General features: G+C 35.0%; 1 protein-coding gene across 1 annotated transcript in view; it reads left to right on the forward strand.

Moving 5' to 3' along the window:
* XPR1 (xenotropic and polytropic retrovirus receptor 1) overlaps positions 1–13630 on the forward strand; it is a 232509-nt gene that overhangs the window by 123491 nt on the left and 95388 nt on the right. Inside the window, exon 3 of the mRNA XM_063104379.1 lies at positions 11473–11574. Within this exon, the coding sequence (XP_062960449.1) occupies positions 11473–11574 (102 nt within the window). The remainder of the gene's footprint in view (positions 1–11472; positions 11575–13630) is intronic.

The raw sequence follows: 13630 nt of genomic DNA on the forward strand, positions 1-13630 counted from the left end.
AGAAAGAAATAATTAAGATCAGTACAGAACTAAATGAAATAGAAACCCAAAAAATGAAACAAAAGATCAGTGGAACAAAAAAATGCTTTTCTTTCTTTTTTTTTTTAAAGATGACCGGTAAGGGGATCATCAACCCTTGGCTTGGTGTTGTCAGCACCATGCTCACCGAAGTGAGCCAACCAGCGATCCATATATAGGATCCGAACCCGTGGCCTTGGTGTTCTCAGCACCGCACTCTCCCAAGTGAGCCATGGGCTGGCCCTAAAAAGTTGCTTTTCAAGAAGATAAACAAAATTGACAAGCCATTAGCTGGGCCAACTAAAAAGAGAAGAGAGAAAACAAATAACAAAAATTAGAAATGAATAAGGAGATATTACAACCAATATCTCAGAAATACAAAGAATCATAGGAGATTACCATAAACAACTATATGCCAACAAATTTGAAAATCTGGAAGAAATGGATAAATTTCTGGATACACACAAACTACCAAGACTGAACCAAGAAGACACAGAAAATCTGAACAGGCCAATAACAATCAAAGAGATTGAAGCTGTAATCAGCAGTCCCCTACCAAGAAAAGCCCAGGACTGATGGCTTCACTGCAGAATTCTACCAAATCTTTAAAGAAGAATTAATACCAGTTCTCTACAAACTATTCCAAAAAACTGAAACTGAGGCCATTCTCTCAAACTCATTCTATGAGGCAAACATCACCCTGATACTAAAACCAGACAAAGATGCAACAACAAAAAACGAAAACCACAGGCCAGTATCTTTGATGGATATAGATGCTGATAGAGTTTGGATGTGTTGCTCCCGTCAAACCTCATGTGGAAATCTGATCCCCAGTGTGGCAGTGTTGGGAGCTGTTTGAGTCATGGGAGTGGATCCCTTATGAATGGATTAATGCTCTCCCTGGGGAAGGGGGACCTGGGTGAGGTTTCACTCTATTAGTTTCTGCAAGAGCTGGTTGTTTAAAAGACATTGGCACATCCTTTCTCTCTCTCTCTTTCTTCCTCTCCATGTGATCTGCTTGTACCTGTCAGCTGCCTACCGCTTTCTGCCATGAGTAGAAGCAGCCTGAGGCCCACACCAGATGCAGCTGTCCCAGAATTGTAAGCCAAATAAACCTCTGTTCTTTATCAATTACCCAGTCACAGGTATTCTGTTATAGCAACACAAAATGGACTAATACAGATGCAAAAATCCTCAATAAAACATTAGCTAGTAGAATATAGCAACACACACATAAAATTATACACCACAATCAAGTGGGATTCATCCCAGGGATGCAAGGTTGGTTCACCATATGACCATAAGTCAATAAATGTGATACAACACATCAACAAAATCAAAGACAAAAACCATATTATTATCTTTATAGATGCTGAGAAAGCATTTGAGAAATTCAACATTTATTCATGATAAAGACTCTATAAATTAGGTATGAAAGGAAAGCATCTCAACCCCATTAAAGCCATATATGACATACCCACTGCCAGTATCCTCCCGAATGGGGAAAAGGTGAAAGCTTTTCCCTTATGAACAGGAGCAAGACAAAGATGCCCACTCTCATCGCTCCTATTCAACATAGTATTGGAAGTACTAGCCAGAGCAGTCAGGGAAGAGAAGGAAGTAAAGGGCCATCCAGATTGGAAAAGATGAAGTCAAATTGTCCCTGTTTGCAGATGATATGATCCTATATAGAGAATAGCCTAAAGCTTCTACAAAAAAATCTCTTAGAGTTGATAAACAATTCAACAAAGTTGCAGGATACAAAATCAACATGCAAAAATCAGTAGCATTTTTATATCCCAACAATGAACTAGCAGAAAAAGAAAATCAAAAAAGCTAGCCTTTTTACAATAGTAACCAAAAAAATAAAATACCTAGGAATAAATTTAACCAAGGGTGTGAAAAATCTCTACTATGAAAACTACAAACCACTGTTGAGAGAAATTTAAGAGGACACAAGAAAATGGAAAGATATCCCATGCTCTCAGATTAGAAGAATTAACATTGTGAAAATGTCCATTCTACTCAAAGTGATCTACAGATTCAATGCGATCCCCGTAAAAATTGGAAAGACATACTTCTCAGTAATGGGAAAAAACAATTCTAACATTCATAGAGAATAACAAAAGACCCCAAATAGCCAAAGCAATCCTGAGCAAAAAAGTAAAGCCAGAGGCTTTACACTCCCTGACTTTAAACTGTGCTACAAAGCAATAGTAATGGAAACAGCATGGTACTGGCATAAAAACAGACACACGGACCATTGGAACAGAATAGAGAACCTGGAAATCAACCCATACACCTACAGCCATCTGATATTCAACAAAGGCACCAAGAAAACATGCTGGGGAAAAGACTGCCTCTTCAGTAAATGATGCTGGGAAAATTGGACATCCATATGTAGAAGAATGAAACTAGACCCGTACCTCTCGCCATATGCCAAAATCAACTCAAAATGGATTTAAAAAGTATATATACATCCTTAAACAACAAAACACCTAAAAGAAAACGTAGGGGAAACACTTCAGGAAGTAAGATTGGACATAGACTTTATGAATATGACCCCAAAAGCACAGGCAACAAAAGGAAAAATAAACAAATGGGATTATATCAAACTGAAAAGCTTCTGCACAGCAAAAGAAACAACAGAGTGAAAAGACAACCAATAGAGTGGGAGAAAATATTCGCAAAATATAAATCTGACAGAAGATTAATAGCCAGATATAAAAAGAATTCAAACAGCCTAACAGTGAAAAATAAGTAACCAGATTAAAAAATGGACAAAGGAGCTAAATAGGTATTTCTCAAAGGAAGATGTATGAATGGCCAACAGACATGTAAGAAAATGCTCAGTACCACTCAGCATTCAGAAAATACAAAACAAAACTACTTTGAGAAATCATCTCGCTCCAGTTAGGCTGACTGATATCCAAAAGACTGAGAATAATAAATACTGGTGAAGATGCAGAGAAAACTGAACACTCCTACGTGTTGGTGGGACTGCAAAATGGTGCAGCCATTGTGGAAAATGTTATAGAGGTTCCTCAAACAATTACAGATAGATGTACCATATGATCCAGCTGTCCCACTGCTGGATATATTCCCAAAGGAATGGAAATCTTCATATTGAAGCCATACTTGTACTCCCATGTTTATTGCAGTGCTGCTTACAATAGCCAAGATTGGAACCAGCCTAAATGCCCATCATTAGATGCGTGGATGAGGAAAATGTGGTATATCAACACAATGGAATACTACTATGCTATAAAAAAGAATGAAATACTACCATCTGCAGGAACATGGATGGACTTAGAGAAAATTATATTAAGTGAAATAAGCCAGGTACAGAAAGAGAAATACTGCATGTTCTCACTTATATGTGGGAACTAATAAAAGTAAATAAATAAATACACAAACAAACAAATGGGGGGGAGAGACAACAATCACAATAATTCCTTGAACTTGTTAAGATAAGTTGAAGAGATGTTGGGGGAGAGAGTAAGAGGGAGGTGGGGGAAAGGACTTGATAAAGGGACATGAAGATCAACTACATTGTATATTGATAAATTAAAAAATAAAAATAAATATAAAAAAATGTCTCTCAAGGCAGTGGCTTAGGGGCCTTGCTTAAATAGTATTTTAACAAAAAGTAGTAAATCTTAGCATAATTACAAGAGAAAGGAAAGAGTAGTTCTAGGGTCTAGTCTTTTAAAAGGCAGGGAAATGTGAAAGGTAGTACACTTTATTCCCGGATTCCTCTGTGCTGATAAGCAAGTGCTATCTCCAGTAAGGAAGAATTTATGTCCCGCCATCAGGCAAACAGAGGCTGAGGTAGAGTGTTCCCCTGCATTTTCAGTGTCTTTAACTTAATCCTCAATAGTTTGGGGAGAAATATTTTAGTTTCATTAGCTTTTTATATCTAACTGGAATATTGATGTTATGTGCGCAGTAAATGCTTTGTGTCTTTAACTATATGTCCATCCTTGCTTACATAACAAAATACCTTAGACTGGGTACCTATAAATAATAGAAACTTATTTCTCAAAGTTGTGGAGGCTGGGAATTCCAAGATCAGCAGCAGATTCAGTGTGTGGTAAAGATTCGGTGTTTCCCTCTGCTTCCAAGATGGCTCATTGTTACTGTGCCCTCTGGAGGGGAGAAGTGCTGTGTCTTCACATGATGGAAGGGAAAGAAGGGACTAAGGCACTCCCTTCAACCTCTTTTATAAGGTCACTAATCACCTCCTAAAGGACCCCACCGCTTAATACTGTCACATCAATGATTAAGTTTCACCATACAAATTTTGGGGGATACATACAGACCATTACACTATATATATGCCTGGCACTTCAGAGATAAGTGTAATAGTTACATAGCTATAGTTCTCTGAAAGCTTTTTTCTTAGAACAAGTAACCAGAGTGGTTACAATTTTTATGGTTCATTTTTGTGCTCATCTTTGCAACAAGATTGAGAATGCAGTTAAGCAAATAGTATTCATCTTGGGTCATTATCAGATATTTTATGTTTGCTTTGTTTATTGTAACTTCACTCTTAATAGTATATATTACCTATTACTTTGTAAGGGTGAAAAAGAACGATGGTCAGTAAAATTTCAGGTAAAGGTGAACCTAACTAGATAGATTTAACAAAATCGCTTTAAATAATGGCATACACTTTTCAGTGTATAACATGATTAATTAGCTAACAGAATTAGCAAGTGGGAGTCCTTCAATAATGAGTAGTTAATTTTCTTTAAAATATCATTTCTATACAAATTAGTATTTTGTCACATTGATTAAATGAAGAACATGTTGGAAAAAATTCCTTTTTTTATTGTCCTTTAGAGGGAATCCATTCCCAGATCTTTCATATATATTAATTCCTGAAATTGATGGTGTGAATAATTGCCTGCAGTCAAGAAGTCTCCTTTCAAATTGCCTTTCTCTGACTTTATAAAAGAAAAGCTTGTCTCTTGCTCAGTCTGAATTTTGCTATGATGCATTACCACACTGGCCCCAAAACAGAGGAATACTCTGAAATACTAAAATACTCCTTCTAGGTATTGAGAAAGTGAGTGAGTAACAGGGTAACAAATCCTTTTGGAAGTCTAATTCTTGGTTTTCAAAGAAATTGAAGGAAGACTTAATCGTGAGCTTATATATTATTAAAACTAATTTTTAATAGTAGATGACTATGTGATTCTTGGAAAATACATGCAAGGATTTCAAAGAATTGACATTGCTACAACAAACTTTCATTCTGACCTACTTATTTATGTGACAGGGTTTCTCAGCACGTACGTCTATAAGATGAAAAATAGAGATAGAAATGATTCTTAATGTCTCATTATACAATATTTGTAATATTCTAGCAAATAATGTAATACTATTCTAGCAAATATGTAATATTTATCATTCTAGCAATAATGTAACATTTGTCAACAGATAGGAACTAATGGGGAGAAAAAGCTCTATCCATTTGAATGTGAGATTTATTTTCAAATTTTCAATACTGTTTTACTTTTTATGTTTAATATTTATGAAAGTTTAGTAATAGTTATATTATTTTGATCAATGTATTTTAATAATTGTAATGATATCTCAATCCAGAAGAAATTTTAATATTTAAAGCTTTATGGTTAGGAATGTTTTTGCATTTAAATTTTAATTTATATACACATATATAATTGCTAGGAAGTGTGATGGGATAATCAATAAATGACTTTCAAACAAAAATATATTATGACAAATTTGGTAATGTAAGTAGAATGGAAATACAATTTCAAGAAGAAAATGGAATGATATAAATTTTCCAACTGTTAAAGAAGAGCTTATTTATGTATTTGATAACAAACAATGGTAGTTATCAAATTGCTATGGCATTTAAATTCCATGATACATGCAAAACAATGTCATTTTACTTTAAAATGTGAATAATTATAATGTACCAGAAAGTACATTGTTTATAATTATAATCTAAATGTGTTCAAAATCTTTTATCATAAATTAAAAATATGCAATAGTAATTCAGAATTCTTTTAGAGGTTACAAGAGCAAAAAACATTTGAAAACGACTGGTAGATACCACTTACTTTACTATTGAATTAAGCCCTTGTTTGAATTATTTATTGATAGTTTATTTATTGGTGTTCTTTGCCTAGCAAATATTAGGTAAATATTCATTGGTGTAATAAATAGATTGTTTCAGAGCTAGTGCTACTGAGATTAATTTCATTTCAATTACATGCCACTATTGTGAATTAAAAGTTTTTTGTGTTTTCTACCAAGAATATGTAAAAAGTACATTTCAGAAAGTCTTGCTTAGGATCACTTAAGCCTCGTTGGATTCAGAATCATTTTGTAGAAATTGGCAGTTTTAATTATGGAATATGAAATTTGGAGTAAGGAGAGGACTTATAGACTGCCTGTTCAACTGCCCTCACTTTTCAAAGAAAAAGCACGATGCCAAAGAGTCAGTTACTCAAGCTAATACAGGTAGTTTGCAACAGAACTATACCCAATCTGTAAACTAAAATTCATTGATTTTACCTCCAATATATCTTTTGAATTTCTCCCCTTCTTTTCTATCTCCAGTGCTCTTACCCTCGTTCAGGCTCATGATCTCTCACTTGATATCTACTGTACTACATCTAATTGGTCTCTACACATTCCCTCATTTAGAAAATGTGTCTGATCATAATTATTTATCCCCCTTGCTTAAAATCCTTCAGAGCTGTCTCATTGGTCTCAGGAAAAGTCTGGTCCTTTATTCTGTAAAGCCCTAACTGATTGGGCCTGTACTTGTCTTTCCCCCTTGTTCCCTGGACTCCAGTCACACAGACCTTCTTTTCAGTTCCTCAAATGTACCATGCCACTTTCTTTCTATAGCTTCTTCTTATATGCGGTTCCTGTTGCTTGGAATGCTTCTACTGCCTTAGCAAATGCCTACTTATCCTTTAGCTTTCATCGCAAATGACACCTCTTCAGAGACTCCCACACCTTCCCTTCCCCCAGTCCTTGCAGACTAGATAAGGTCCCAACTGCTGTTTTTCCTCATCTTTGCTTTTTCTTCAACACCCGTCCTACCATTTGTTTATTTGCATGATTATTTGATTAAAGTATTTTCCTCAAGTAAAGTGTAATCTCTAGAGGCAGAGTTTATGTGTATTTTGCTTATTATTCCACGTTGCCTGTTGCATAAGAAGGATTCAGTATTTGCTGAATGAATGATTCCCAATTTAGCTCTATTTCTACTACACCAATGATTTTAGAGTAACTTTTTTATCTTTGAAGTCTTCTTTGCCATATGCTTTATATAATTCATTCGTCCATCTGTTGATGAAATAGCATCTGAAAAAAGTATAATTCAAGTTAGTTATGCCCAGTTTGTAAATCACACTCTTAAAAAGCAAGCAAACAACAACAAAATACCAAAAACAAAACCCCACGTTTTTATTTAGAAGTATTAAACCAATAGTGCTAAATAGTCTTTCTGTATTTGATGGAGCCTAGCCACATATTTAATTCTTATTTGTCATCTCTCTCATTTATAAGTAGGAGAAACTAAAAAGTCACAGAAACTATTGTGTATGGAATATAATTAAAATACAAAGATGTGGTGGTGATATTAAAGTTAGTTCCTCTCAAACTAGTGTTTCACAGAAAACATTCCTGGAGATTTAAATAGATATTCTCTATCCCCTTCTTCATCTTCCCCCTGTCATTTCTCCCTGCATCCCTAAGAAGGATTGTATTCCTATAAATAACTTTGGGAAACAATATACTACATCTCCTTCTCATAGAGTAACAATATACATTAGCATGGTAAAGCTTCTTTTGTCTTAAAGCAGAGTTTCTCAACCTTGGCACTGTGGTTGGCATTTTGGACTAGACAAATCTTTGGGGGGTGGAGGAGGCAGAGGAATTGCTGTCCTGGGCATTGTAGGATATTTAGCAGCATCCCTGGCCCCTCTACCTGTTAGATTCTAGTAACACCCTCCTATTTGTCCAGTTATGACAACCAAAAATGTCTCCAGACATTGCCAAATGTACCCTGGGAGGCAAACTCACCCAAGATTGAGAACTACTATCTTAAAAAATTCAGCTTAACTCTGTTTATACTCATTTCTCAAATTTATTTGAGGAAGAATACTCCTCCTTCATTCACATACCTAATTTCCTGGGAAATACAATTTTAAACGATCACTTAATAAAACTGAAACTAATTCTACTATTTAGACTCTTCTCCTTAAAACCCATCAGTACTTTCTATTGCATTTAGAATAAAATTCAAACTTCTTAACGTGGCCTTTGTGCATGAAATGGCCTTTGCCTACCTCCATAACCTCACTTCCTAACACCACCTGCTGTCAGTCACATCATGAGCATTTTTCAGTTCCTCAAGATACCCCACTTTCTTTTCTAACATGTTGTTCCCGCTATTGGGAACTATTTTGTCCTTCCTGTTTCTTATCCTTTAGGTTCAGGTCTCAGATTAAATGTCATTACCTAAGGAGAGGTCTCTTCTGATCATTTCTTACCCTGCGAGAAAGGATACTCATTCATCCCAGTACTTATTCTATTTCATCACCCTGTTTGTTGCCTCCATACACTTTTTACGATTTGTAATTCTTTGTTTACTTGTGTGGGTTTCTTTCTGCCTCTGTCACTAGAATGGAAACTCTATGAGGGCTGGAGCCATTCCTGCTATCTTGTTCATATCCCCAGCATTTAACACAGAGCCTAGCATTATTAGGCACAATAATTATTTGTGTAATAAATAATGACTGTGCTTTAAATTAATAGTTTTCCTGTTATAAGGTTAAACTTGGAATTTCCCAGGCCAGCTGCCAAATAAATATTTAAATGAATGAATGAATGAATAAATGAGTGAATGGACTGGTCAGATCTCAGGCCAGCCGCCAGATAGATAGATAGATAGATAGATAGATAGATAGATAGGTAGGTAGGTAGGTAGGTAGGTAGGTAGGTAGGTAGGTAGGTAGGTAGGTAGGTAGGTAGATAGATAGGTAGGTAGATAGATGAATAGATAGATAGATGAATAGATAGATAATTGGGCTGGTCAGATCTCAAGCTAGCTGCCAAATGAATGGTTGGTTGGATGGTTGGATGGATGGATGGATGGATGGATGGATGGATGGATGGATGGATGGATGGATGGTTAGGTGGGCCGGTTGGCTCAGTTGGTTAGAGTGTGGTGTTATGACATCAAGGTCAAGGGTTCAGAGCCCCATACTGGCCAGCCGCCAAAAAAAGCATAACCAAAAATAATTTCTTTTGCACATCTATTCTTGCTGCTTTATTTATAGTTTCTTTCCTCTTTTCCCTCTATTAGCTATTATTTCTCAGTGTTGCTGTAACCTTTCTCTATCCTCTTCTGATTTGTGGCTATTAAGTTATATATGAACTATGAAAACAGATTATAGACTGCTGGTTTTTAAAAAAAAACAGTTTCAAAAGCAAGGAAATGCAGAATTCATAAGAGACTGATTCATGCTTATGCTTTAATACATAAAGTTTATTACATATGTTTTAGTTTATGAGAAGCCTGGATATTTTTATTTCTAAGTTATTAGTTAATATTTTCATATAGTTGATGTTGCTGAATATGCAGCCTCTATATAAACATTAATATATGCTAACCTCATACTGGCCATCCACCAAAAAATAAAGTCAGAATTATTTTAAGAGCAGAAGCTATGTTTAAATCATATTGCTGAACAACTTTATTTCTATCACTTTATGGTAATGAATGTTGTTTGTTAATAGGGAAGCCAAGTAAATATGACCAAGTTCATGTTTTGCTTTTGGGTTTTTCCCCATAACAATAAAGAATAAAATAAAAATGAAAAAAAAAAAAAAAGGTAGGTGATTAAGTACAATAAGCTTTTACTCTTCTTATTTTAAATCAGCTATAGCTAGATGCTATTATAAGAGCAGCTTCTGTTACTATGGAACTTCCTTAACTCAAGGTCATCTTTTAAAAAATCTGTGACCTGCTTTATGCTTTGAAAAAATAATTCTCAGTGGCCTAGCATAGCTACGGCCTTTATTGTGCCTAAGTTGCTGACCTTACATGAGGAATTTAGACTGGCCATCTCTTTTTTATTGCAAAATCAATAGAGTATCCTGCATTATCTGCTCAGGTCAAAAGCATATGAAATAGAAAAGCAGGTATGTACAAATAAAAGTTTTGTGTAATGTTAATTTTTTTTAACATTTGTGTTATTCAAATTAAATGAATAAATTTGACATGCTTCTTAGAACTTTATTTTAAACTTTTTGTTTTTCTTTAAAATATCTCTGGTGCTATGAATTTGTATGTACATTTGTATATTGCATATTACTTAGAGAAATACCTTTTCCCTTATTCTTACATAGCTGGATTATTTAAGGGTTTCTGGGATGTACTAAGATTTAGGGCACCTGGGGGACAGAAAGGAACCTACATCTTTTCTACACATTTCAATTGTAGAGTACCCCAAAGATCCAGAAATAGGATAGTTCTGTATTATGATTAGCACCTGGAGAGTCTGGTCAGATCTTGGGCAGGAAACATACCCTTTTAGGCTTGAGATTCCTGAAGCTACATGTCTCTATATTTATGGAATTCAGTGGATTGATATGTTATATGACAGAACTCAAAGTGGATCCAGCCTGCAGAAGCATACATTATTGGCCCACACAGCATTTTTAAAATATCAGGATTTATGACTTCTCCTGAAAAACTGGAAGGTCTGAAAGCTGGGCTCCATATCACCACATGGCAACAACTAATCAGACATATGCTTTCCGGTTTGCCAGAATCCATACCTCTCCTTACCAGGAAGGTATTAGTTGTCATTTATCACCACACTTGCATAGTCTTCTACCTGCTAAACTCACTTATGTTACCTACCCAGCACCTGAAGGTTTGGAACATCTAATTTACATTTATCAGTCCACACTTCTTTCCTTGTGTCTGGTGAAGCTAAAGTAAAAATGAGTAAATAGCAATTTAACATAGAACAAAATCAACTTTTTCCAGAAACGTATTGCATATTCATGTCTTCATACCTTTGCAGTTGCATTTTTTCCCCTGAAATGTTTACTTCCTTGCTGAATACTACTCAGCTCAATTCCCAGCATCTTCAATCTTCCTTAATCAATTCTGTCTATAGTAGTTTCTTCCTCTTCTGAAGTCTTAGAATGCTTATTTTCTCCAATATTATAAATATATTACAGTAGAGATATAGTGTCTCATTTAATTAAAGAAGGTTGTGTTCCTAAGAAGCCTTTAACTAATCTTAATATGGTTCACAATTCATTTTTTCAGAGAGATAAGTAATAGTTGTCATTTTGAAGACTGAGAAAACAATCATAATTTTTATTTCCCGAGTTTTTGGAATTGGCTTTTGGGCATTAAGTTTAAATATTGTTTTCTTTGCCTTTCAGTTACAGATGAGGACACAGTAAAGAGGTATTTTGCCAAGTTTGAAGAAAAATTTTTCCAAACCTGTGAAAAGGAACTTGCCAAAATCAACACATTTTATTCAGGTGAGTAGTCACAGAGACAATTTCTGCTGCTAGGGAGGGAGAAGTTCTACCATATCATTGTTTAAACTTCTTATCAACATTTTTGAATTTAATTTGTTTTCCTTGCTATATCGCACTTAAGGGATATTTTCTGTAGCTAGGATAGGAACGCATCTGTTTGGTAATTCAGTGTTTAAGCTTTATGTGGACATTGCATAGATTCTCTTGCAGTTACAAGGATTTGGGAGCCTCATTGTGTACCTTGGTAGAGTTTCACCATGACCAAAATTTTAAAAAGCCAGAAACTTGATTTTATCTTTTCTCCCAGAGCTGAATTACACAGTTCCAGCTTATTATTATATAAGTCAGTTTTGTGCTTTCTATTGCCTAGAACCACTCATATCTGTCTCTCTAGAGTACTGTTCTCCAGAGTGGCATCTACAAGATGCCATTGGAATGTGAGAAGAAAATATTAGAATTTCTATTTATTTATGTCTGACCCATTTAAATTTGTTTTTTTTACATATGTATGTTATAAAGTATATAATATATATTAGTAAAATAATGTCCTTATGATGAAAAATTTTGGAAACCCTGCTTTAGATATCAAGATTCCTATGAAACCTAGTTGATAATCAGAAGTTTCATGAATATAGAATCAGAACAAAGTGAGTTAGACGCAGGGGGACATTTCACCAGACTATGGAAAAACCTTACACATAATTTCTTTTATACTGATGAATTTATAACTAATAACTGGAATACCTGTTGGATGTAATGTATCTATTCCTTGAGCTTTATGGATAAGTGAAAAATTCTACTCTATACTTTTATTTAATATCAAATATTTGATATAAAATTACTCTATATTTTTCCTTTTCATATTTAATCTGCAAATTACATTCCTACTATTGTTATTAAATTAGACAAGATTTTAATTTTTTTAATATCAGCCATGGTTATTGAGAATATACTCTTATCTCTTGGAGAAGACATTGAACTACCATAATCTTATAACCAAATACTAGTGTGGGTTGGTATAAGGGTGAATAATCATAAACCAAATACTATCATGGGTCAGTCTAAGGATAAATAGTTACATGACTTTATAGTTGTTTTTTTTTTTCAGAAGACAATTCTTTTCCTAGCTTGTCCACAACCTCTGGAAGAATCTTACTCAGGTGTCTTTTCTCAGCAGCCCTCTCAAGTAGAGGCTGGTCATTCTTTTTTATGGCACACCAGGAGATGAGAGATGGAGAGAGGTAAGAGGAGTCAATAAGAAGGAGCTGCCAGAAGACAAGGGGCTGAGTTTAGCGTTCTCTTATCTACCATTGTTCTTCCAAATCAGTATTTCTACATATTCCTGTAAAAGTGGATCTTCTTCTAAGCATCCAATATTTTATACAGCATTCTACTCTCTGCTGCTCCCATTTGTTTGTATCTACTGACTTCTTAGTTGTTAATTGAGGACTTAGACTCCTGGCTCCCTATGTAAATCTCTGTCTTAATTTTTTATATCACCTTGGATTACTTTATCGTCCTTGTGGACAATCCATTTTTAGTTCTGTTCTACTTTGGCCACATAGTCCCATGGCCATACCCATCACCAGAATTGTTCTCCTATAAAATATTAAACACTAATTAACAGTCTATGACCATATCTCCCTCGTTTTTTACTCCTTCACTCCTTTAACATCTGTTTTTCCATCTCACAGAGCTCACGTTCCTTGACTCCCTCATTTTATTCCAGTCAATCATTCCCCTCCCAGAATTACTTTATTCTCCATCAATCATTTTAAACATTCTGTCACCTATATTTTTAATTCTTTTACTCTCATTACCTTATATTGCTTCTGCCTAGTAAAACTTGATCAATCTACCCTTTACCTTCTTCATGCCTACCCCCGGGACTGCTTAGGACAGCAGAACAAATTGGAACCACTATAAATTCAATGTTGCACCCTTAACTGTGTCCTCAAAGCTGCCTGTGGGTCCTAATCAGTGATTTTTCCATGCTTCAAAGTGCTTTTCTAAACCTTATACCATTCTCCTGAATTCTCTAACCCACCGTCTTCCC

Source organism: Cynocephalus volans, chromosome 8 (genome assembly GCF_027409185.1).
Source record: "Cynocephalus volans isolate mCynVol1 chromosome 8, mCynVol1.pri, whole genome shotgun sequence".
Classification (NCBI taxonomy): Eukaryota; Metazoa; Chordata; class Mammalia; order Dermoptera; family Cynocephalidae; genus Cynocephalus; species Cynocephalus volans.